This window comes from Peromyscus californicus, unplaced genomic scaffold (assembly GCF_007827085.1).
Source record: "Peromyscus californicus insignis strain IS unplaced genomic scaffold, ASM782708v3 Scaffold_5__1_contigs__length_169319896, whole genome shotgun sequence".
In the NCBI taxonomy this organism is placed as follows: Eukaryota; Metazoa; Chordata; class Mammalia; order Rodentia; family Cricetidae; genus Peromyscus; species Peromyscus californicus.
In genome coordinates, this window is record NW_026294573.1 from 32,450,912 (window position 1) to 32,476,570 (window position 25,659).

At 44.9% G+C, this 25,659-nt stretch overlaps 1 protein-coding gene across 1 annotated transcript in view; it reads left to right on the plus strand.

Moving 5' to 3' along the window:
• Smap2 (small ArfGAP2) overlaps positions 1-25,659 on the plus strand; it is a 51,532-nt gene that overhangs the window by 9,638 nt on the left and 16,235 nt on the right. The window contains exons 2-4 of the mRNA XM_052716083.1: positions 20,928-21,061; positions 23,126-23,211; positions 24,092-24,170. Of these exons, the coding sequence (XP_052572043.1) occupies positions 20,928-21,061; positions 23,126-23,211; positions 24,092-24,170 (299 nt within the window). The remainder of the gene's footprint in view (positions 1-20,927; positions 21,062-23,125; positions 23,212-24,091; positions 24,171-25,659) is intronic.

A 25,659-nucleotide genomic window follows, 5' to 3' on the forward strand; every position in this document is an offset into this window, starting at 1 on the left:
TGTAGTTCTGGATAGCCTGGAACTCAGAATGTAGGATGAAGCCTCGACCCTGTGAAGATTCTCCTGCTCTGCCTGCTGAGTGCTGGGATACTGTATTGTATCGTGTGTGCCACCGTAGCCAGCCTTTTATACGTTTTGAGACGGAGCCTCTCCAGGTTGCCCAGGTTGGTCTGAACTATTGCACTTGCCACCTCTGACTCTTAAGTCACTGGGATTACAGGCCTGTGTCACTAGACCCAGCACACCCAGCTCAGATAACGGTATTATTTATTTATCTATTTTGAGGCAGGACCTGGTATGTCCCAGGGTCTCCTTGAATTCAGTATGTAGCGGAGGATTAGCTTTAATTTCTGATCTTTTCCCTTCTTCTTCCCCAGTGATAAGGTTATAGGCAGGTGCCATCACACCCCGTTTATGTCTCATTCATGCTAAGCAAGAACTTAGTAACTATACTGCATTCCCCAGTCCACAGTTAGCTTCTTAAATTGTGGTTTGCTGCACTTGAAGTGTCCACTAGGATGTAAGCCCACAAGGGTAAGGACTTGGTACTACATCCACTAATTTTCTGAGCCATGATGGGGTTTGATAAGGCCTAAGTAATATTGAATGGGTGAATGTGTATTATCATCTGTACATTTTGTTTCCTAGAAGCACATTTTTTACAGGATATCTGGATAAAAGAAAATTATTTTCTAAACCAATATGTTTGACATACCTTTTGGAAGGTCTCCTCAATCGAGGCCAGTCAGAGAAACAGAAACCAATAGGTCAGGGAATCAGTTACAGCTAAGTGGTTACTGAGAAACCTAGGTATTCATGCTGTCCAGGAGCTACCATGTGGCTATTAGAAATTAGAAAGTGCCAGAAACCATGTGGTATGATCCAGAGGCATGGAAAGAGGGATTGTTAGGTGGCAGCTGAAACCCAGGCCGAATACGAGTACTCTGACGTCTTTCTTCTTTTTCCCATTTTTCCTTACTAGGATCTCTCACTGAGGGAATTTATCCAGAAATCATTTGGCAGGGAGGCTGGGAAATGTAGTTGGTTCTCTGTGATAGAGTAGAATGAGGGTAAGATCCAAGTACTGACAGACACATAGACACCGAAACCATCTCCAAAATGTGATCATTCCTCCTTAGTTATTAGGGAGGAGGGAATACAAAAGTCTTTCAGGTTAATGTGGACAAGAGATAGGCGGGGGTTTCTGGTAGAAACCGCCTTGTGTGCTTCTAAGGGATCGTGGCTATTGCTGAAACTTAGTCCGGTAGTGAGACAATAAGTCATAGCCTGCAAGCTGTGTGCCGGGTTGAAACTGACTATCACTGGCCATCAGGAGCTATGCATCGATTTATCATTTGGTTACTCAGAAAATAAGTTCCTGCCCTTCCAATTCTGGGAAGCCTAGGGTCTAGGCATGTTGCCCCATCCTCACCTGAGTGGCTTGAGTCAATAATACAAAGATGCACAGAGTTTTGTCAATAGCAGCCTTAAACATGACACAGCTTAATCTCCTTGATAATTGAATTCGTTACAGTGGGGTAAATTTTCCTTGTGCCTTGCACCACTGTGTCTAGGCATGTTGAGTGATGAGTCAGGGGGCCAGTGGCTGGTGTCTCCCAAGAACTTCAGATAGACTAGTTAGTACTGGGTGAAAAGGGGGACATCACTAGATCTATCTTCTTCTGCACTAAACCTGAAAAGGATTATAGTCTTACAGGGAATGTCACTGCTCCATCCAAAGGCAAAGTTTGTCAAGTTAGGGCTGCTAATTTCCTTCCTGATTATAAAAGCATTTGCGTTACATGATTCTGGTTCGCACTTTCTAGAAGTGCTTTTTTTGTCAATCAGGTCACCTGCATTTGGGTTCTGACCATGTTAATGGTTTTGGTGGAACTAGGCCAACAAAGAGTTCAGTTCAGTGTGAGTATGTTTGTTTTGGGCTGTTACTTTCCACAGATTAAGGGAACATCATTGTTTAAGTTGTCATCAACTATGAAAATCACATGGGTTGCATTGTTTTTTTCGCTTTTCTCTGAAAAATTAATTTCTTCTTGATGGGTATTCCTGTAAATCACAGATATAATTAAATGCAATTTGGGTTTTATTTATTCACTATTTATTTTCTTTTAAGACATGGCCTTGCCATGTAGCTCTGGCTGCCCTGAACCCACTGTGTAGACCAATCTGGCCAGAACTCACCATGTAGCCCAGGCTGGCCTCGATCTTGTAGCAGTTAACTCTCTCTTTGGGTTTTTTTTTTTTTTTGGTGTGTGTGTGTGTGTGTGTGTGTGTGTGTGTGTGTGTGTGTGTGTGTGTTTTGTTTTTTTGAGACAGGGTTTCACTACATAGCTTTGGCTGTCCTGGAACTCACTCTATAGGCCAAGCTGGCTTCAAACTCAGAAACCTGCCTGCCTCTGCCTCTCGAGTGCTGGGATTAAACACTTGTGGCAGTTCTCTTGTCTGAGCCTCCTAAGTGTTGGGATCACCTGAGGACCCACCATGCCTGGCTTAGATTTTTATACACACACACACACACACACACACACACACACACACACACACACACACACACACATTTTGTTTGTTTGTTTGTTTGCTTTGTTTTTTAGAGACAGGGTTTCTCTGTGTGGTCCTGGCTGTCCTGAAACTCGCTTTGTAGACCAGGCTGGCCTCCAATTCACAGAGATCCTCCTGCCTCAGCTTCCCAAGTGCTGGGATTAAAGGCGTGAGCCACCACACCTGGCTAGATTTATATTTTAATTAAATAAATCAGTAAATAATTTTGAGGAGGCTCAGGCTTGTCTTGTGCCCCCTGCATAGCTGGGGATGCCTTGTCTTCTTGATCGTTCTGTAACCACCTCCCAAGCTGGAACTATAGGCAGCTCACTTCGTGATTTGGTATTTGAAATACTTGACTGTTCCCCAGGATACAGTTCTTTTCAGCCGGGCCACTTATGCTTTAAAGGTACATCTTAAAGGCACATCTGCGCCTTTGTAAAGCTTCATGTTTTATAATGATAATTATTTCTTACTCTGTTTGACTCTCCCCTTTCTCAAACTTTCTCCTTCCCTACCCTGCTCTTCTGGATCCCGTATTTCTCCACAGGCTTTGTGAATGCTGGTCGTTGATGGTTGAACGGCAGGTCCTTCCCCAGTGGAAAGCCCCAGAGATGAGCCAAATTCGCCTTCAGCTGTGGCCATCCAGCCGTGTAAGGTTGCTGTGGGGTTATATTCAGTTGGTCAACTCTCCACTTCCCCCACGCTCCCTCTTGTGAGGCTGAAACCAGCCTCGGAATCCCACCTTCCTAACATGTGGCTTGTGGAGGAATGAGAGTTTCTATTGTTCATTGACACTGAGTGGAGTCTTGGGACAGTTTTTTTCATCCCAGGTTGGTTTTAGATACATAGATTATACAGTTTAAAAATGCATTAGGGCACCGGGCGGTGGTGGCGCACGCCTTTAATCCCAGCACTCGGGAAGCAGAGGCAGGAGGATCTCTGTGAGTTCAAGGCCAGCCTGGTCTACAGAGTGAGTCCCTGTCTCGAAATAACAACATCAACAACAACAAACACATTAGGTTTTACAAGCCCACCGGCAGAAGATTTTGTTGGTATTCTTCTTCCTTTTCTTTTAAAAAAAATTTCACTCAGCTATTACAGGAAATTTCTTAGTCCTAAACTGGATCCTTTTGGCTTCCTGTCGTTGTTTTTCTCACCCCCAGCTGAATGAATGTGCGATGGTCCCATTTTGTGGCACACTGAGTGTAGTAAAGGACAGAGGAGGAGGGAGCCTGCACTCGCTGGCCTAGCTGTGTTCCAGGGCAGTGACTTGTCCCGTCCCTTCTTCAGAGAACTGTTTGTCTCAGTTTGCTCTCTGCTGCCGTGATAAACACCATGACCAAAAACAGCTTGGGAGGGAAAGGGTTGATGGTTTACACGGCCTGTTTGAGCCTGTGGTTAAGAACATCCCGGAAGAAACTCTGCAAGAGCCCAGGTGCAGCCATGAAAAGCGCTCACTGACTTGCTGCCAGGCTCACGTTCAGCGGCCTTTCTTACACTTTCCTGAACCACCTGCCCAGAGTGGCACTGCCCACTGTGGGCTGAGTCCTGGCACATCAGTCCACAATCAAGGAAAGAACCCAGCAGTCCTGCCCGCAGACTGACCAATCTGATGAGGCATTTCCTCAGTTGAGGTCCCCTCCTGCCACATGACTCTAGTTTGTGTCAAGTTGAGGAAAACCAGCCAGCACACTGTCTTTTCCAACAGTTGCTAGTGAAGGCTAGACTGTAAATCCCCAGTCACCCTAGAATATCCCTGTCGCTGTGGGTTTGTGTGCAAATCCTGCTGTGTTCCTGCACCTCGTTTGCCCAAGTGCGCACAGCTGGATGTTGTTTTGAAATTCTTCCTCTTTTCTTATCTGACTGGAAGTCCCCGAATGTGCAGATTTAGAAATGACTTCTCTGGCATTTCTGGCTTTGACTTGAAAGAATTTATTTAGTGTCAACTTCACTAGTTGTTGTAGTTCTTAAGCTATTTGGTTTGGTTTGGTTGGTTTTTCGAGACAGGGTTTTTCTGTGTAGCCCTGGCTGTCCTGGAGCTCACTTTTTAGACCAGGCTGGCCTCAAACTAAGAGAACTGCCTGCCTCTGCCTCTTCCAAGTGCTGGAATTAAAGGTGTGTGCCACCACACCCAGCAGTTCTTATACTTTTGAAAAACAATTTCTCACAAGAACTTTGCATGCAGCTTGTGTGATCTTAGTCTGTAGCCTCCGGGTCTTTCTGTTGCTGTTGATACCTTAGCTTGTGTGATAACTGACAGAAGCCCCTAGAGCAGAGCTAGCAAGGACCCTGTCCTTACCAGGCAGCAAACCGCAGAGCCACTGGAAACCAGTTCCAGTGTGACAGCTGACTAGATAAAGAAAACAGCGAAAAAGATTCAGTCAGGTTCTCTCTCAGGCTGGGTTGAAACTGTCTTTGCTCAGAGTAGCTCTTGGGCCAGGGCTTGGCTTTTTCACTCTGAAAGTGGGCATGGGGACTTTGGCAAGAGGAATTGGTGCATGCAAGGGAAATCTAAGAACAGGTCTTTCCTGTAGTGGGGCTGCTCTGTGTGCTTCCAGCTCATACAAGAGAGCAAGGCACGTCTTCAAATGAAGCGTTCGAGCCAGGAGGATGCATTTTCGCTCCCTTGAGCATCCCCCTTGGTTCTGAGCCTGTCTGAACAGAAGCAGCTTGGCACAAATGACTCCAATCGAGGGTCTACATTATGGCAGAGTAAAAATAGATCCTCATTTCATTAGACTGCTCGTGTGTTTAAGGGGGAGGGGAAGACTTGTTGCCATGGGAACAGACTTCTAGAGCAGGGTTTTTGTTTTTTTTATTTAATCTTAGGAGATTTGTGGAGTGGGGAGGTGTGCTTATTTTCTAAACATTAGAAGCTGTTGCCTTTAAAAGCAGAGCCACCAGCTGCCATCTTTTCTGACCATGGCACTTACCTATATTCATGATAAAATAATTGGGAAATATGAAAAAACAGAATCACAGAAATGATAATTCCCAGAATTCTCACTATTTACTTAAGTTTTTACTTCATCAATTTTTATGACATTAGTGTTTCATTTAACATTTGTCATAGGCCTTTTCATGGTATTAAAACATGTAATACCTTTTTAAAAAACATACTCTGTCATGGGAGGATGTCATTTTTTACATAACGCTAAGTGTTAGACATTTGGGTTTTCAGTTTTCATCATTACAGACAATAGTGCAGTGTAAATTTTTGTGCTCTTTTAGGCTGCTTTACATATTCAACCCTGAGTAGCCACAGGCCCCTCTAATTTAAAGAAGTTGGGTGATATCTCCTGGGTTGGAACCATCTGGGAGATGGCTTTGCTGTAGGGGCTATCGTTCTGAAATGCCTCGCTGTGGTAGACATCTGCTGAGGCAAGGAATGGAGAGCTGGGAAGTCCTGGTGCCTGTGTGGGAGAGTGTTGTCACACCATGATTAGCCCCTTAGGTGTTCACAGTCTTCCTGCACTCAGACACATCCACTGGGAAGGCGGATTAGAGGCCTACATTGCGAGAAAGGGAATGATAATTGTTACAGTTCTTATTTTTTGAGCAAGGGGTTTCCTAGACTGTAAACAAAGACAAAGGACTATGTCTCTGTGTGTGCGTATCGGATGCACACTGTCGGCAGTGTCTCTGTGCCCACCACACGTAGTGGTGTTCTGCTACCCTGTGTTCAGATCATATTCTTCTCTGGGTTTGTAACAGTCCCCTTCACACCGGCTCAGCTAGTTGGAGACCTGTGACATTCTAGGAAGCTGAGAGGTGAATCTTGTGGCTGCTTTGTGGTAATTGCTGCTTTGCAGCATTTCATTTGTGTGCTCCTGGCATCTGTGCCACATGAAAGCTGGAACCAGTCATGAAGCTGATCCCTTGCCCTCTGTAGGAGGTTTCAGGGTGACACACCATCTTGGGGAAAATGTAGCAAGCAGTGTGAACGTGGAGGCTGAAATAGCCCTTTTGTGGGATGGGAGTAAATATTTAGACACTGTTCCAGTGAAATTAATAATAACCTTATAGCAGTTCTAGAAGCTCTCTTTGTCCCCACTGGAAGAGGTTTGCTTAATTGAAGAACCTTGCTTTGGCTTTTTGGAAGCTGTGACTATTTTTCTAGAGACCTGTCCTGGTCTCTGCTCACAGATCCCTGTGCAGATCTTTCTCTGGAGAGCTGGTGTCTTTGTCCTATCCCATGCCTATGTATATGTCATACTTGATTCTGATATGCCTAGCTTTGAGACACCGTGATGGGTCGTCTCTGTGAAGGGGCAGAACTCCACCTTCTGACCTCCTCCTTTCAGGCAGGGCTGTTCCTGTGACTAACCCCCAGCATGCTGCTGGACTAGCCATTTGTACTTTGATCCCAGAATTCATTTCTAAGCTGCTGTTTGTTTAGAAAGCTGTTTAACTTGTTTAGATATGGTTGTGATTTGGTAAATGGCACTGCTTTTCCATGTGTTTGCCGTTCGTTGGGTCTCCTCTGGCATGTGGGGAAAGTTACTGTGCTCCTTTTTGGCTCACAGAGCTCATCTGTTGGCTCAGAAGGTTTTGTATAGAGCCGCTCGCTGCCTGGGTGAGAAGCCCGTGCTTTGCTGGGAACGGCTGAGAGACCCCTCCTGCCTGGGTGAGAAGCCCGTGCTTTGCTGGGAACGGCTGAGAGACCCCTCCTGCCTGGGTGAGAAGCCCGTGCTTTGCTGGGAACGGCTGAGAGACCCCTCCTGCCTGGGTGAGAAGCCCGTGCTTTGCTGGGAATGGCTGAGAGACCCCTCCTGCCTGGCTGATGGGTCCTGAGAGCCAGTGTGTCACGCTTGTTCTTCTGGACTTTCCTTTGAGGAAGCAGAGGAGTGTGGATGGAAAACCTGAGACTACGTCTTCACACTCAGTCTCGGATGCTCCACATCCTAGCTGTACAATCATGTTATTGTAAAAAGACCACTGAAAGAGTGAGGTATTGATTTAGTAACTGTTGTTGAGTATCTACCATTTGTAACACATCTGATGCATGTGGGGTGTGTAAAGACGATTCTAATTCCAGGTCAACTGATGATCATTTCTTTAATGACCTTGAACTCTCTGAGGCTCAGTTTCTCAACTGCATGAACTAGAAAATCTCTAAGGTTTTTTCCAATTTTAAAATAGTATATTTGTATTAGTCAGCCTTCTGTCACTTTAATGGAAAATCCAAAGCCTGGCGATGGTGGTGCACACCTTTAATCCCAGCACTCAGGAGGCAGAGGGAGGTGGATCTCTATAAGTTCAAGGACAGCCAGGGCTACACAGAGAAGCCCTGTCTCAAAACAGATAAACAAACAAAACAAATAAATAAAAAAGAAAAGAAAAATCCCAAGGCAGTTACGTTATAAAGAGCAAAGGTTTGGGGTGGTGGGGGTGCTGTTAGGAGCACTGTCTGTTTTGCTGAGGTTCCAGATTCAGTTCTCAGTGCCCACATGACAGCTTGCACCCAACCATCTGTAATTCCAGTTTCAGGGGATCTGACTCCCTCTTCTGACCTCCATGGGCACCAGGTGTGCACGTGGTGCACAGACATGCATGCAGGCAAAACCCACATACACATAAAATAAATACGTTTAAAATACTCTTTTGAAAAGAGAAAGCTCTGTTTGGCTCGTGGTTCTGGAGGGTTCCTCCAAGACAAACGCAGTACATCATGGGTGGAGCATGTGGTTTGACCAAACCAGGAAGCACCAGAGAGGATGAGAGTCGAGTGTCACAACCCATCTGATGGCACACACCCACTGATTTGGAGACTTCTCACAAGGCTCCACTTCTCAGTGCTACATCATCTCCCAGGAGTGCTACTCTGGGACCAAGCTTTTGACATTTGGGCCCGTAGAGTACCCTTCAAGCTATGGTCGACTCTAAATGCCTGCCTGTCTGTCACAGAACAAGAGAAAACGTCTGCAGAATTGGCATGTTTTTCTATCTTGCCTGTTTCAAACTAAAGGCTTAAGACTGATTCCTCTAGAGCAGCATTTCTTGACCTTTTGGGAATTCCTTGTGGGGATTGCCCTGTGTATTTTGGGCATTTATCAGCATTCTTTGGCCTCTAGATGCCTAGCATGTTTCTACCTCCTGTCAGTTGTGACAGCCAAAAATTTCTAGAGACATCTCCTTAAAATAGAGATTGCTTTGGTTGGGAACCATAGGTCCAGAGGGAGAAGAGAGGACTCTGTGGACGTGGGTGGGGTCACTGTCAGTTTCCATGTTGTTCCTCTGCTGCCTCTTACCTGTTTCATCAGAAGTTTGTATTCCGTGGAGGAACATTCATGATAATACTAGGTTCTGAAATGTAGGTGCCTCTGGCTGGCTTTGAAGTGGTTGTGTAGCCATCAGCTCAGCCATCCCTCCCTACTCATCTGCTTACCTCTGTCTGCTGTTAGTGCCTGGTTGAGGTAGTGGCTGACATGCATGAAAGCATTTCCTGGCAGAGACTATCAAGTCAGCCATGTGAGTCATGGGTGAGGACTGGGTCCTGTGTGAGAATCCAGTGCTATGACCATTAGCCCTTCAGCTACCCAGGGAAGAAATTAACATGTCATCACTGGAGAGGAATCTGTCCTATGGATAGAGGAGGAAGAGCAACTCATGGGTCAATTCCATATCTTCTTTCTTTAGTGGCTTCTTCCAAAAAGTTGTGCCCTCCCTCCCAGTGGGCATGCTCTCTTTGCATTTTCAGTTCTTTTCTTTTCTTTTTAAGGTAATTTGATGACACCTTTTCTTCCTCCCTCCATGCCTCCCCCATATCCCTCCTTGCTTTCTTTCAAATACTGGACCTCTTTATTCATTAATTGTCATTACATGTATGTATGTGTACACACACACACACACACACACACACACACACACACACACACTCACTCCTTAATACAACCTGCTTACTTTGTATAATGTTACTTACATATATTTTTTTCCAGGGGTGGCTTTTTTTCCCACCTGCTTTTGCCTCCTGAGTTCGGGGGTTAAAGGCATGCACTGCCATGCCCAGTGTTGTTCTGTTGTTGTGTGGTGTTTTTTTAAGGACATGAGTAGATTATTTTTTTAGTAAACTATTAAATTTTAAAATAATTTATTATAAAATTATTACAGTAAAGAAATTTTAACCCAAAGTAACCTAAAAATCACCAGAGAACTGGATGTCCCCAGAGGGAAGACGGTGACTCCTGGCGACCCAAGCTAGCTTTATGATTTGAAGTAAGGTCACCAGTACTAGGAATATAGCTTAATACGCTGCTTTGAAATGTCACATGTGTGGGTTCGAATCTGCTGCACTTGTCTAGCTGTTAAGTAACCCATCTCCACCAGTCTGCTGATGATCGAGCCATATTGGATTTCCAGAGGTATTGTTCTTAAGAGACAAACTTTTCTACTTGTTGACAGTTGCTATGAAATGTCAGTTTAGGATAACGTTGAATTTGCTCCCTCTGGCTCTTTAAATTCAGTCTCACTGGCTCGGGTTCAAACTGGTGCATAGTAAAGGAGGCCGTGTTCTGTGGGCATCCTCGCAGGGATGCGCTGGGATCCCAGTACCATGATTCTGACACTTGAGCCTGTGTTAGTCCCTGTCCTGGGGTTCTGGCAGGCTCTGCTTCTAGTTCAGCTGAGCCTTTGCTGGAGTAATTGCCCACATGGAGCCTTCAAGCCAAACACAATCGTTTGCACTGAGATAGTCTCACTGTTTGGCTCCTCATGAAGGAACCTCCTTCCTGCCCTCCATGAAAGCAGCTCTTTTTTGTTTGCCCTCCCCTTTGCAGAGAAGCACGCCTCAGCCACCACTCTTGTGGCTTATTCAGAAATGCGTTAAGCAGGGTCTTTGTGTAGAGGGTGCTCAGTTGGAAGCTTCCCTTGGCTTCACCCCCCCATTCCAAACCCCCCTCTTCTCAGAAAGCCCGCCAAGTGGGGTCTCCCCCGGAGCTGCTCAAGACCAAGCCATCAGAGTAGTCTGTGGTATACAAGCTCCGGTCCCTAGACCTGCCCTGTGAGTTCTCCTCCTCCTCCCTCGCCTCACTTCTGGGGGCTTGAGAGTCCCCCGGGGGTGCTTGGCTCATTAAACCTGGTGTTTTTTGATTCGGCTTGATCTGACTGATTGCGTCGGCGGAGAAACCTACTACGGGGGATCCAAAAATACTTGTTAGATGGAATTAGCTGGAGTCTAACTATCGTGGGCTGGCCAGGGAACATGAAACATTATAGACATCTATTCCTCTGACATTCTATGTGGCATGTTTAAATTAACTTTGTGTCATTCCTCTATAAAAAGTAATTTTCACAAAAATATCCTACTAGGTCTTTATTATTTTTTTACTATTTTATATGATTTTTAAATGTATTTTTTTAAACGTGTGTGAGTATTTTGCCTGTATGTATGTATGTAAGTGTACTGCATGCATACCTAATGCCCACAGAGCCAGAAGAGGGTCCCGGATCCCTCAGGACTGAACCCAGGTCCTCTGCAAGTGTTCTTAACCACTGAACCATCTTTCCAGCCCTGTTGTCTGTGCTCCTCACCCAAAGTTTTATTTATTTTATGTGTGCTTGTGTGTGTGCGTGTGCGTGTGTGTGTGTGTGTGTGCGCGCGCGCGTGTGTGTGTGTGGGTGTGTGTGTGGTTTGTGTGAGAGAAAGAGGGTACAGGTACATGCACATGTATGGGTGTGTGCATGCCATGGCACATTCCTAGAAGTCAGAGGTCAACCTCAGGAGTTGGCCTTTGCCTTCCACCTTGTTTGAGGAAGAACATCTTTGTTCACCTTGCATGCCCCAGGCTAACTGGCCTGTGAGCTTCCAGAAATTCTTCCGTCTCCACTTCCCATCATGCTGTAGGAACAGTGGGATACAGATGTGCTCTACTGTACCCTACTTTACAGGTTCTGGGGATTTGAACTCAGGTCATCATCACACCTGCACAGCAAATACTGTACTCTGAGCCATTTCTCCAGCCCTGGCTTAGGTTTTTAAGAGTTACCTAAATAGAAAGTTTTGTTATTTAAAGGAACTGACAAAAAACAAAAACAAAACCCAATAGTGAACAACTGTGGATGAGTACCCAGGAGAGGCTGTGGGAGTCGCATTAGAAAGAGAAAGGCTTTCTGGGAAAAGCAGCCAGGAGCATGGGCTTCACAAAAGGATGTCTCCAGTAGAGAGAGTGGCCTTCTGAAGGCTTCTGGGAGGGATCTTCAGCCAATCCGGAAAGGGCAGGAAGTTTCACAAGCCTTTCCAAGTCCACAGCATCAGGGAGCCACTAGATGATCCCCAGTCCAGGTGCGCTCCTCCTCTGGTTCACTTTTTCTAATCCCAAATTTCCATCATCCACCTAGTAAGCTCCAAGGGCAGCAGGCAAACTTCACCTCCCAGCACAAATTCAGTCAAGGCCTTCTTTTCTTTTCTTCTTTTTTGGGGGGGTGGGGTGGGGTGGGGGGAGTAGCTGTTTCAAGCTCACCATCCATTAGTACCCTTGAAAGTTCTTCCTTCCTGTGACTCTTGTCTGTGTTCTGGATGCCAGTCTCCAGGAACTGAAGGGCTTTTGAGGCATTTTTGAGTGACTAGGTCTCTTAAAAGGTTAGCCACTCTCCTGTCACTGCACAAAGTGAAAGGTTAGGGGTTCACTTCTCTTTGTCTGTTTTTGAGACAAGATCTATTAGTTCTGTCTGGCTTGGAACTTAGTAGGTAGACCAAGCTTGGCCTTGAACTTGTTATGATTCTCTTGCCTCTCTGTGCCACTGTGCATGGCTTTTGCTTTCATTCTTTCTAAAGAAAGTACTGTGTGCTCAAGTGAAGAGTGGGCCTGTTTAAAAGTTTATCAATTTTTTTTGCCTTTTTTTTTTTTTTTTTTTGAGACAAGATCTTGTTTGGTCCAACTTGACCTAACACTCACAGTCCTTCTGCCTTAGCCTCTTGAGAACTGGGATTTCAAGAATAGAAATCCGTGTCCGGCTCTTTCAATAAATTTTACCATATTTGCTGGACATGGTGGCACTCAGAGATCCACTTGCCTCTTCCTCCCGAGTGCTGGGATTAAAGGCCTGCACTTCCACCACCCAGTTTAGTACTTTAATGTTTTGTTGGTGTTGCATTTTAGGATTTCAATGTGTGTGTGTGTGTGTGTGTCCGCGCTAGAGATCCATCTCAGTACCTCAAGCATGCTAGGTAAGCACTCTACCAATGCTACCTCTCCCTTAAAATTTATTATTATTGCCGGGCAGTGGTGGCATACACCTTTAATCCCAGCACTTGGGAGGCAAAGGCAAATGGATCTCTAAGTTCGAGGCCAGCCTGGTCTACAGAGTGAGCTCCAGTACAGCCAGGGCTACACAGAGAAACCTTGTCCCGAAAAACCAAAAAGAAAATATTACTATTATTTTTATTTTAAGACATTGTCCAACTAAAGCTACTCAGGTGGGCCTTGAATTTTCGATCTTCCCACCTCTGTGGCTGGGATTACAGGATTCCAAGTAGCAGGTATTATAGGACCACACCACCAGGCCTAGCAGGTTAATGAATTTTTAGAGGCATTGTACCATCTTTCAAAAGAGGTAGATTCTAGAGATAATCTAATCTAAGCAGGGGAATTGGCTTTGGAAGAATTGAGTTGACAAAAATCACATAACGGATTAGCATATCTTATCTTTAGGGATCAGGCAGATAACCACAGGACTAGTTCAGAGCAAGTTCTGGGCTTCCTAGGATTCATGGGGAATTGCTGGTGATACTTCCTGGCACTTGGGCTGTTAGGTTGCCGTAGACTTGTATTCCTTTCTGTAATCCTTTCAAGTCGTTCAGTTTCCTTTTGTGATCCTCCCCTGCCTGGGGCTGAGGAAAGTCAAGGGAGCATCACAGTTTGTCCGCAAGGCTACCAAGAAAGGGGAAGAATCCTCCTCCTTTTTGTGCCTAAGACCTCAGTGATTTCTTGATGTTTTAAGTTTTCAAGTTTTGAGAAAAGCCCTGTTGGCTGTTGAAATAGGCACAGATCTACAGTGATTATCATTTCATCAGTGAGGACTTGGCAGTGTTCTGTTTCATTAACCCCCTTTTCCTGGTTCCCTGGTACAAGGTAAGGTTGCTTTGCCCCTCCACTGACGTCATAGCAATCCAGTTTCTGCATCTGTTCGCTTATTGATCACCTTGATTAAGTTGACTCAGCTGGCTGGTGTTTTGGTGGAATGTAAGAAGCGCTGCTCTCCTCTGCTAGAATCTCCTAGTCTCCACCTTTGTCTGTGTGTTTCATGTAATCTAGGAGTGAAGAGCCCCCCTGGGAGAGGGAAGAGGGCCAGACAGATGAATAGAACCCAGCCAGAGAGCAAGCCCCAGTCTGTGCCATCTAACAGTGGAAGCTGCTACCTTTTGTGATGGTCCCTAACTTGCTAGTCACTCCAGAGTCAGGTGATGACCTGAAGCAGTGGTTCTCAACCTTCCCAAAGCTGCAACCCTTTAGTGCATCTCCTCAACCATAAAATCACTTTTTGTTGCTACTTCGTAACTAATTTTGCTACTGTTCAATGCACAGATTGAGATCTGCTGACCTGAAGGGTCTTCTACGTCCAGTGGGAAGCTGGGCTCCTTGAGGTCCAAGGTTCTTTGTACCTCTGACTTTTTTTTAATGACTGACAAATTATTTTTATTTTATGTGCGTTGTTTTGCCTGCATGTATGCATGTATAAAAGCTGCCATGTGGGTGCTGGGAATTGAACCTGGGTCCTCTGGTAGAACAGCCAGTGCTCTGAATTGCTGAGCCATTGCTCTAGCCCCTGGACCTCTGACTTGTGTTTTTTTTGTTTTGTTCGAGAAACAGGGTTTCTCTGTGTAGTCCTGGCTGTTCTGGAACTCGCTTTGTAAACCAGGCTGGCCTCAAACTCAGAGATCCACCTGTCTCTGCCTCCCCAGCACTGGGGTTAAAGGTGTGCACCACCACACCACACCCTGATGTACCTCTGACTTTTAACTCCTTAGTGTAGTACTCTCCTTCATCCCTTAAGTGGCCTGAGAAATGTGTCCGTTCTCGTTGTCTCAGACATTTAGGAAATTCAACTTCTACTCTTTCCTTGACTTTGTGGACGTGGACGTGTCCCTGTTGGACAGACAGAAACAACGTTGCGTCTGTTGCCCAGAGGGAACAAGCCGCTTCTCTTGCAGATCATTCTATGAGCAGAGCTTGATTGAGCAAGCTCTATTTTAGTCTCATGGTTCCTTAAACTGCTCGTATTTACAGAAGTTACTGCTTACTGTTACTTTGGTATAGGGAACTGGACGGATGTCTCTTTGAATAAATAAAAACAGGCTGGTAAACATACCTCTTACAGGCCTACTTAGTTTCCCACATCAACCATTAATCAAGAAAATGTCCCGTAGACTTACCGACAGACCAGCCTCCTGGGGCATTTTCTCTCCCTCTTCCCAGATATGTCTAGGTTTGTGTCAAGTTGACAAAATCCAACCAGGACACTATCACATTTAAACCAGTTTTCAGTGCCAGTTCCAGGCTTATGAACTGAATTTGACTGCTTTAGTTTCAGGGACAGTTAATATGTCTATAATTGATTATTTCATTTGGCATTTTCATTTCATTTGGCATGTACTTACCTTGTACACACACATACACACACACACACACACACTCACTCACACTCACACTCACACTCACATACACGCACACATAAGCCATGGCGTACATGTGGCGATAGAAAACAACTTTCAGAAGTTAGTTCTCTTCCGTCATGTGGGTTCCTCATCAGACTTAGCAGCAAATGCCTCTGCTCACTGAACCGTTTCACATCCTCGTTTGGCATTTATAAAGCCATTAATGGTAATCAAGAATCGTGAAGTTAATCTTGTCAGTCCGAATGGATTGTGAGCTACCTAGGAGATTAGTAAAGCTTAGAGAGGGAAGATCTGCAGATGTGTATGTAGCGCTGTCCCGCAGTGGGTCCCAAGGGGATGGGACCTGTCTGGTGCAGGCATTCCCTCTCTCTTTCCTCACCACCATGCAGCGAGCTCTGCTGTCCTCTTCTCACCATGATGGGCTGAGACCTGAAACTGTGAGCCCAAATAAGTCCTTCTTCCCTGCGCGGTTACTCTCAGACAGTGTCATAGTGATGAAACATAGGAAAGAACCTAAAAACCAGTGCCTACAGTGCTGGGAAGATAGCCCAGTGGTGGAGTGCTGGCCTCGCATGCTCACAGGAGGCTCATCACAGAAAAAAAATCCCCTGCGAGCCATCCGCAGGAACTGTAGCAACAGAAGGGATGGGAAGTCTCTTTGCTCACCTGCTCACTGATTTTGCCACATAGGCTCATTCCCAAGAGCTGATGATCTAGCCTCTGCTCCTGGTTTCTGGGTGCATTTGTTTTCACCTTGATTGTTAGAAAGTTCTTCCCAGAGCATCAGCTACTATCTACGCACAGGTGAAGTTCTACCTTTGATGCCTCATCAGCTAGCTCAACTCCCTCCTGTGAATACTCAGCATGTTGGCAACTACTATGTCCCTCACTGAGCAAGGCAGAAAAAAAGATAGGCCAAATAAATGGAAAAAAAAGAATTTCTAATCCCATTTCCCAGAAATAACTTTTAGTATTTAGTATGTACTTTAGACACCTTTCCTGGATAGCCATATAGATTAATCTTTAAGCAATATTAGAATGGGTTCATGTATGCTGTTTTAATGCTTAATTTTAAAAGTCAGTATAACGATGGATAGCAGTGGCACATGTCTTCAATCCCAGCACTCAGGAGGCAGAAGCAGGCAGATCTCTGTTTGAGGCCAGCCTGGTCTACAGAGTGAGATCAAGGATAGGCACCAAAACTACACAGAGAAACCCTGTCTCGAAAAACAAAAACAAAACAAAAAAATTATTTTTCATTCTCTCTCTGTCTCTGTGTGTGTGTGTGTGTGTGTGTGTGTGTGTGTGTGTGTGTGTGTGCCCATCTGCACATGAAATTCACACCAGGTTACTTTACGTCTATACAAAAAGCCATGGAAGATCAGAAGTCTTATCAGTATAGACTTGTATTTTAGAGAGCTTATTCTTCTGCTAGGAGTCTGAGGCCCAATTTGTTATTGGTCTGGTGGTGTAGCTTAGAGGTAGGGCACTTGTCTAACCTGTCTGAGGTGCGAGGTTCAATGCCCAGGACTGCAAAAGAAAGAGAGCATTTCCTTTGTATCCCAGACCTAGGACCTAAGTAATCAGTAAGAAATACTGAGAGAAGGACTGCCTGCCGGGGAGAGACGAGATGGACTAGGTGGAAATGGGGATTCTGGGCCAGAGCGGGAGCTGTGGACTGCTTGCCTAGCAGTCCCAAAGCCTGGCTGTGATGCGTAGTGCCACATGACACCAGGTGTGGTTGTGGACCTGGGATCCTAAACTACACAGTGAGTTTAAAACTGTTTTGGGTGACAAAGACATCTGTCTTTAAAAAAATGGAGGGACTAGAGAAATGTCTTAGGGGTTAAGAGCTCTTACTGCTTCTGCAGAGGACTCGGGTTTAGTTCCCAGCACCCACGTGGTAGGTCACAACCATCTATAACACCAGTTCCAGGGAATAATAGGGCACCCTCTCTGGCCTTCAAAGGCACCAGGCACACATATAATATACTTAAATACATGTAGGCAAAACACTCATACACATAAAATGAAAATAAATAATCTTTTTAAAAAAGAAATTGATAGATTCTGGAAGTTTCTGGGAACACTGAACAGGGCTTAGGTAGAAGGTGATGAGATTCTTGCTGCTCTCTCACTTGTTAACACTGCTGCACTGGTGGGCATGCGAGGCAAGCTGCAGGAAGACTGCAGCAGTTTTCAGTATGCAGATGCTGTCCAGAGTGGACTATAAGCTGGGCATTGCTTGCATGCTTCACATATGGAGACACCAGCCCAGAGTATCAGAATGCCTGCGGTTAGTATAAGTCCAGAGTTTTCCAAACTAGGTGATCAACCAGATCTACGTGTGTTTTTTGTTACAGAGTGACTCCATGTCCATTTTGAGTATTGTCTAGTCCACCCTGAGGTGTTCTTTAGCTCCTGTGAATTTGCTCAGTAGCTGTGACCGTGTTCTTATGCTCACGATTACTGTCTGTTTATATCACTTGTTACTTCTTTTGCTTTCAAAACTGTTGAGAGCATTACTTTGCGTCACCTCTTTCCATGCTTAATTTCAGGATGATGTTTTTGTATTTTCTGCTTGCCGTGACCAATGCGTAGTGAGCAATTGTAGGGATGCCGGACAGAAGTAGGCTGGCCTCGCAGTAGTAGTGTCAAATACCATGGAATCTGAGCACCCACCACGCAAGCAGGCAGCTTGGACCTTTGTGTATGAGTGGGGGCATGTGTTGGCATAAGGACAAGGATTGTAGCCAGTGGGGGGCTAGGGTGATATATTTTAGACTATTTTGTTGGAACTGAGGTTGTTTACATTTTCATGTTTCTTGGAACACTGAAACTGAGTCCATTTTACTGTAGTAACTATTTTTATGTATTTTATAATTTAGTGTATATCATAAAACACAGTAAGTTTTATTCAAAAATAAAGGGGGTGGGGGAAGCCAGGTGTGGTTGTACATGCCTATAATCCTGATGCTGCAGAAGCAGAGGAGGAAGGATTGCTGTAAGTTTGAGGCCAACTAGGGCTACATGGTGGAATCTTGTCTCAAAAGAGAAAACAGCATAAACCCCCTAGCATTCTGTAGTGTTGTACAGCGTTGGGGTACACACGTGAATTCATGGACTGGCTCTTCAGTGGAGATGAATGGGGATGTGCTCTCGAACCCTCATTCTGTGCTGTGCTCTTGTGTGCAGTTGTTATTTATTGTTCCTCTGTGTTCTGGGCAATTGGGGGTAGATGTTACACACATCTCATAGATGGGAAACTAAGGCCTGGGAAGTATAAGTCTCTGAAGGTCATATATGTAATCACTGATGGAGTTGCATTCAAACCTAGGTTTTTTCTGGGTTCACAAATTATACTTTAATAACTATAGCATTTACTCACATTTTCAGCCATATAAGTTGTGGGGAGGGTGTTGAGGCTTGAACCCAAAGTCTAGCATACCAGGCAAGTGCTTTACCACTGAGCTCTGCTCCTAGACCGTAAGTAACCTTTGTCTCTTCCCCGATTTCACAGTCCTTTATGGATTTTGCAGTTGGTGACCAGTAAGTTTAGTTGCTGAGAAATAAAAGAGAACTCAGGTTGTAGGGCCGTAGTTGTGTGAGGTCATTGGTTCAGACTCAGCTTTGGAGAGGCTGGGTGAGGGAGAAAGAGACTGAGTGAGGTAGAAGTGAGAAGTGTCACTATTTCACTGGAAATGGAGGAGGAATGCCAGCGGGAGGGCTGCGGGGGTGGGAGAGGAAGAGAAGGCTGTCATCTGGTTGCTTATTAAAAGGTAGTTGCCTGTGTTTCTGTTCTGAGGCCTTTGCAATCGAAATACTTTCAATCCAGGAGTGTCTGCAGAAATCCCACAGTGGTGCCAGTGTCTTAAATGACTGGAAACTGCCTGCTCTCAACTTAGACCCAGGAAGCAGATAGCCTCATATTCCACAGCTAACGTCTTTCCAAAAATTGTTATTACATTTACTTATTTAGTGTGTGTGTGTGTGTGTGTGTGTGTGTGTGTGTGTGTGTGTGTGTGCAGGGTGCCACTGCATGTGTGTGGAGACCAGAGGGCAACTTGTGGGGGTGCATTCTCCTTCCACTGTATAGAACCCGAGGTTATTCCAGTCGCCAACCTCGGTGGCAAGCGTCTTCACCTGCTGACCTGTCTCGCCTGCCCCATCTTAACTAAATTGATTTTGAGACTTTAGAACAAAGGAAAAATGCCAAAGAAACACAAAATATTGATAATTGGTCCGATTACAAATTTTAAAGATCATATGGGAGTTGTGAAAACTGTTCATAAAAACAGGAATTTGGCACTGTGAGAAACCTCGTTCATTTTGCATCTTATGACACCCCACTACCAGATACAAGTATACGAGTCTTTGTGTGTCTGTTAGTGTATGGAAGACTGTGCAATCGGCTAGGGACCTGGAGAGACTGACCATCTTTTAGAAGATTAACCTGAGCCTGTCAAGAGACTAGCAATAACCTTTCAAGCAGAGAGCACCCCCTGGTGGTGATTAGGAGGATGTGCGCCTCCTGTGCTTCTGTATTTTGCCATAATGAACTTTACCTGAATCAAAATTGTATCTTTCTGGTAATAATTATGGATTCGGGTTTCTAAGAGTTCCCACGGGATTCTAGAATTTGTTCATTAAATCTGCTGTGAAAATGCACAGGCTGGACAACTGTCTGTATTCCGGAGAACGGGAGTCATATTCCATTGGTGTCCCTTCAACGCTTTATCACAGCCTCTAGTTTTGACGCTGTGTTTAAGTTATGCCATCAGTTTCTGAGAATGATGGAGAAGGAGCTATGTCAGATTTTTTCAGTTATTCCTTGGCAGTTGTCTTATAGAAGTAAGTAGGTTTTCCACATAAAATTATGAGAAGGAGTTTGGGGATTTTCCAGAGATATTATTAGGGTGAAGAGAACTGTCAGGGGATGGGGGATTCTGAAACAGCTTATTAAATTCGCATCTGAGGTTTCTCTTTTGTACCAATAAGCATTCAAGTAATTACATTATTTGGCAATTCTGAATCTAGATAATTCTGTAGTTGGGTAAAGTAGGGACATCAAGCCCAGGGGAGAGGATCCTGTTAGGTTACTGTGGATGCATATTTCATAGGCCAGAGGAGCAGAGAGGGTTACAGCGCCTTCAGTTTCAGAATGAGCCTGCTGGCCTGCAATGTGTGTATCCTTTTTCCTAGGAGGAAGCTGAATCCAAGCCCCCCACCTTCACAGTATCAAGTACAAGCTAGAGAGAATGGGCTTTGGCTTTCCACTACTCTGTCTAGAGTGTTCTTCACACAAGTAGCAAAGTACAGTACCGTGCATTTTAGCACTCCTCAGACACTGAAAACCTGTCCTGCGTCTGCACATTGCGTAATTCCATGTAGATTAGATGTCTGGAGTTGGCAAGTCATAGTCAGAAAATAGATCTGTGATTGTCAGGAACTGGGGGCTAAGGGTGGCTGGGGAGGGGGGGTGCAGAGTGCCTGCTAGTGGGTTTGGGGTTTGAGTGATCAAACTCTTCTGGAGTTAGAGTGGTGACCCTACACAGCTCTGTGACATCCTGGGAACTGTTTAAGCTGAAACTCAAACGTTGGTCCATAGGAATGAATAAACTCAATATAAAGGTAATTGCAGTAAAATCTCTTTCATTTGGTTTTAGCAGAAATGTTGCTTGATAATCTAAATAGCACAGATGGCCTGGGACAGTCTCATAATTTGTACTTGATTGTCTCGTCTTGATCTTCACAGGGCCGCGATGGGCCTCCTGGAACATCGGTGTGTTTATCTGCATTCGGTGTGCTGGGATCCACAGGAATCTGGGGGTACATATATCCAGGGTGAAATCGGTGAACCTCGACCAGTGGACTCAAGAACAGATTCAGGTATGAGCACAGTGAATGGCCAGCTTCTCTTATCCCCAAGTAGGAATAGTTCCAGGTGAACTCTCAACTGGTTGTGAAGGTGAAGGAAATTTAGTTGTCAAACACATTTGTCAAATTCTAATTTTTATTTTATTTATATTTATTTGGGACAGGGTCTCAGTGTAACCCTGGCTGGCCTGGAACTCACAGAGATCTCCTTGTCTCCACCCACTGGGTGCTGGAATTAAAAGCATATGCCACCATACCCAGCAAATTGTTATTTTTGTTATTGTTTTGAGACAGGCTGGCCTCTCACTCTTTCTGCACTTACCTCAATCTCCCGAGCCTTACCATGAGATTACAGGTGTGTCATTGTAGTCACAATGATTAATAATAAAATGATTACTCTTTGAAGATGTCTGTGATCCTCTAGAACTTCTGCATTAACAGATACAGCATTTGTAGTTTGAGATGTAGGCAGTCATTTAAACAAAGGAACAAACACACCTTCCAGGCCGAGGGTAGAGCTCAGTGAGGGAGTGTTTGCCTAGCCTGAAGGAAGTTTGCTGGGTTTGACCCCAGCTCTAAGAACAGAACCCACAACCTTCCAAACTGTAGACTACTCATTTTTTCTTCCTTGGTCTACAGATTGGGCCAGGGCCTCCTCACACATACTAGGCAGATACTCTGAGCTGTGCTTATATTGCTAAAATGCATGCATAAATTCTGCATGCTGTTAGCTTGGTGGCCTGGCGGTGACACATGAATGAATGCTGCCAGATGGCCTGAGACCTGCTCCTTGGTGTAGCTTCGTTGTTCTTTATTTTCTTCCTAGATTGAAACACTTTATTGAAATCATTTTTTTTTCTTCTTGGGCAGGGGCATTAAGGGAGGAGGATCCAAAGAAAACCACTTGCTAAAAGTTAATGGTAGAAATCAGAGATTTTGTTTTCTTTGTGTCTGAAGAGGCTTTAGAAATGATCTCAGATTGTATTTCTAGGCCATTGTAGGTCTAAATGGTAAGTGACATTTTTTTTCTAGTTTCATTTCTGTTGCTGTGATAAAACACCTTGACCAAAAACAGCATAAAGGAGCAAAGAAGGGGTTTCTTTAGTGTATGTATAACTTTAGGTTCCAAGCCACTGTTTGGGTATGTCAAGGCAGGAACTTGAGCAGCTGGTCACTCCCCACCAGCAGTCAGAGCAGAAAGACACAAATGCATGCTGCCTTTCATCTAGCTTTTGCCTCTCTCATACTGTTCAGGAACTTCTGCCTAGAGAATGGTGCTGCCCAAAGTAGGCTGGGTCTTCCTACATCAATAACAATCAAGACAGTCTTCCATGGACATGCCTGTAGGCCAATCAGAACTAGATAATTCCTCAATTGAGACTGTTTTCCCAGGACATTCTAGATTGTACCAAGTTGATAGTTAAAACACAGCACAGGGGTCTATTTAAATGCTTAATGGGAAATATACATTTACTGATAATAGAAATAAATACGTTAGCTAAAAAGAAGTTTAGAAGGGCCGAGGATGTAGCTTAATGGTAGACTATTTACCTACCATGTACAAGGCCCTGAGTTCAATTCTTAGCACTGCCAAAAGAAACCTGGATTAACTTAGAATTATAGCACCCATTAGTGAGGGCCCTGTAGAAATTTGATGGGTAGCTATATAGTGTGGGTTTTCAGATGAATTTTTACAGAATTATTTGTCCCTTATTAGACACATCTTTCAGTTAAAAACAGCAATAAAAACTGTTGAGAGGCTGAGAGACTAAGAGCACTGGCCGCTCTTCCAGAGGACTCACAACTGTCTGTTACTCCAGTTCCAGGGATCAGATGCCCTCTTCTGGCCTACCCAGACACACACGTGGTGCTAGAAAAATACCCATACACAGAAAGAAAACAGAAAACAATTAAAGCAACCACGTGTCGGGAAACCAGACCCCACGAGTTTCAGTCCTGGATCTGCCACTTGCCACCTTCTGAAGTTAGCTCTTGCTCTGCACGGCGGCGGCGGGAGAACTGGGTGAGGCGATGCACTCTCTGGGCTGACCTGCTCTTCCTTCTCTTCCACTGCAGTGCATGCAAGAGATGGGGAATGGAAAGGCAAACCGACTCTACGAAGCCTACCTTCCTGAGACCTTCCGGCGGCCTCAGATAGACCCGTATCTTTTCTGGAGCGATAGCTGAATGCAGTTTTGATGTTTGGGGAGAGCCAGGCAACCTTCAAGGACTGTGACAGGACTGGGGATCTCTGTGTGGATTAGTCAAAGACTTTGGCTTTTCCTTCTCCTTCAAGTGAGACAGAAAAGGCGCTTGTGTGCTGATGGGATGTCATGTAGTGTCACGTAGGGAAAGCTCGGTAATTAGAGCTGCAGTGATTTCACTGTGAATTCTTCCACAGAGTGACAGCTCCAGTAGTTTCTGAATCTCTGAAACTATTGTTTGATGAAAAGAATGGTTTACTGTGCTCTGTTGAACCTTGGCAGTCACAAAACTGGCACTCATTTTTAAAGCTTTTTTAAAATAGCTTGTAGAAAGTATTGACTGTTTTTGCCCAGCTTATCAATATTGTTCTTCCTCCATTCCCTCAGCAGGGCTGACAGACACAGAGCAAGCCCGTCTGAAGGTGGTGTTTCTCAAGGGGTCCTTTGCAGACTACCTCTCTGGGTTTGACTTTGGTGGGTGCTGGTGGAGCCTGTTAGGTGAAAGAGACCCATCCTCGGAATCTGGCAGCAGGGCCTAAGCTTGTTTGGGGGAGGCTTTTAGGTGCCTTTGAAGTCTGTTGATCCCTGACTGCCTTCCCCGCATCCTTGGCTACCTTCAGTGAAGGTTGGTTCCCTCGCTCTTGCCAGCAGTCTAAGGGGAGTCACTTGAAGGAGGGGCTTCAGGGTCTGGTCAGGGAAGGAAGCTGCATATAAGGAGCCGGGAGTCCTGTGGGGAACCAGGCAGGGGAAAGGAAGAGTGTTGCCATGGGGCAATTGCTCTCTCACATCCCCACTGTTGGAGACACTCTTTTGATCAGTCCTTAATAAGCATTTGTAGAGCTGTTGAAGGATTTATTCGAGATAAATATGAGAAGAAGAAATATATGGACCGAAGTCTGGACATCAACGCCCTTAGGGTTGGTCGTAACTCTTTCATTTGGTTTCTACTAGTGGTTTACTTTTTAATCAGGCCAGGAAAGAATTTGAAAGACTTTCACTTAATAAACGAAATACCAGTGAAACAGCAAAATGGTCCCAAATGGTCAGTTCATAAATGTGAAAGTAGCCTGTCACGGCAGTGTACACTTTTAATCCCAGCTGAGTCAGGCAGTCTTTGCGAATTTGAGAACAGCCTGGTTTACATGGTGATTCCAGGCCAGCCAGGGCTACATAGTCATACCCTGTCACAAATGAACAAGCTAAGGCTACAATAAATAAACAAATAAATAATTGTAAAAGTGGGAGAAAGCCAGGTGCTGAGTCAAGGCCATGATGTGGACCATGCTTAGAGATTAACTTGTGGGCAGGTAGGACAATTACCTGTGGATTCTCTGCCTTGATCTACACTGAGAAGTGCTACTGGTTCCCAGTTCCAAATTCTTCCCTCCCTCCCTTCCTCCCTCCCTCTCTCTTTGAATTTTTGGGACAGGGTCTCACTATGCAGCTTAGCCTGGCCGCAAACTCCTGCCTCTACCTTCTAAGTCCTGAGATTATAGATCTCCTCTATGTCTGACTCCAAATTCCTTCCTTAAAAAACTGTTTATTTAGCTGGGCACATGCCTTTAATCCCAGCACTCAGGAGGCAGAGCCAGGTGGATCTCTGTGAGTTCGAGGCCAGCCTGGTCTACAGAGCGAGATCCAGGACAGGCACCAAAACTACACAGAGAAACCCTGTCTCGAAAACCAAACAAGGTTTGCAAATGTGGAAGTCAGAGGACAGCTTACCGGAGTCACTTCTCTCCCTCTACCGTATGGGTCCCAGATAGTATACTCAGAAAGATCGTTAGCAAGGCCCTTACCCACTGAGCGTCTGGCTGGTCCCAGATTATTTTTTATAGATGGTCATGTTAAGGGTAGTAGGTCAAGTAGAATGATATTGTATTTATATGTATATATTAATAACATGCACATATGCACATCAATGAAGCCAAAAGAAGCAATCCTAGTTAAATCATTAGTGTTTCCTTCAGTCTGAGCAGCATATTCTTCCACTGTGATGTGATGATGGCCTGTGTCATTGAACTAATTGCCAATGGGACACTTCCTTTTTCCCAAGAAGAGTTTCAAAGGGAGATGGATGGGTACCAGTTGCCATGTGTATAACTGGCACAATTACAGCTCACAGGAGGGAATGCAACATAGTTTCTAGATAAGAATGCCCGTTAATGATGACTAAGAAGCAGTAAAGATGACACTAGATCCTCAGTCAACTTTTGGCAAGATTCTTTAGAATAATTGATATTTTTTTCCTAGCCATAGAATTATAGGGAGTATGAAATTCTGTAGTCCTAGCACAGGTCACATTCACCCATCATCTGTCTGTCTTCTAGTTTTTATTCAACTGCTCTCTTTCTTGTTTGCATTGCTGGGGATTGAATCCAGGCCTTGTGTATGCCAGACAAGCAC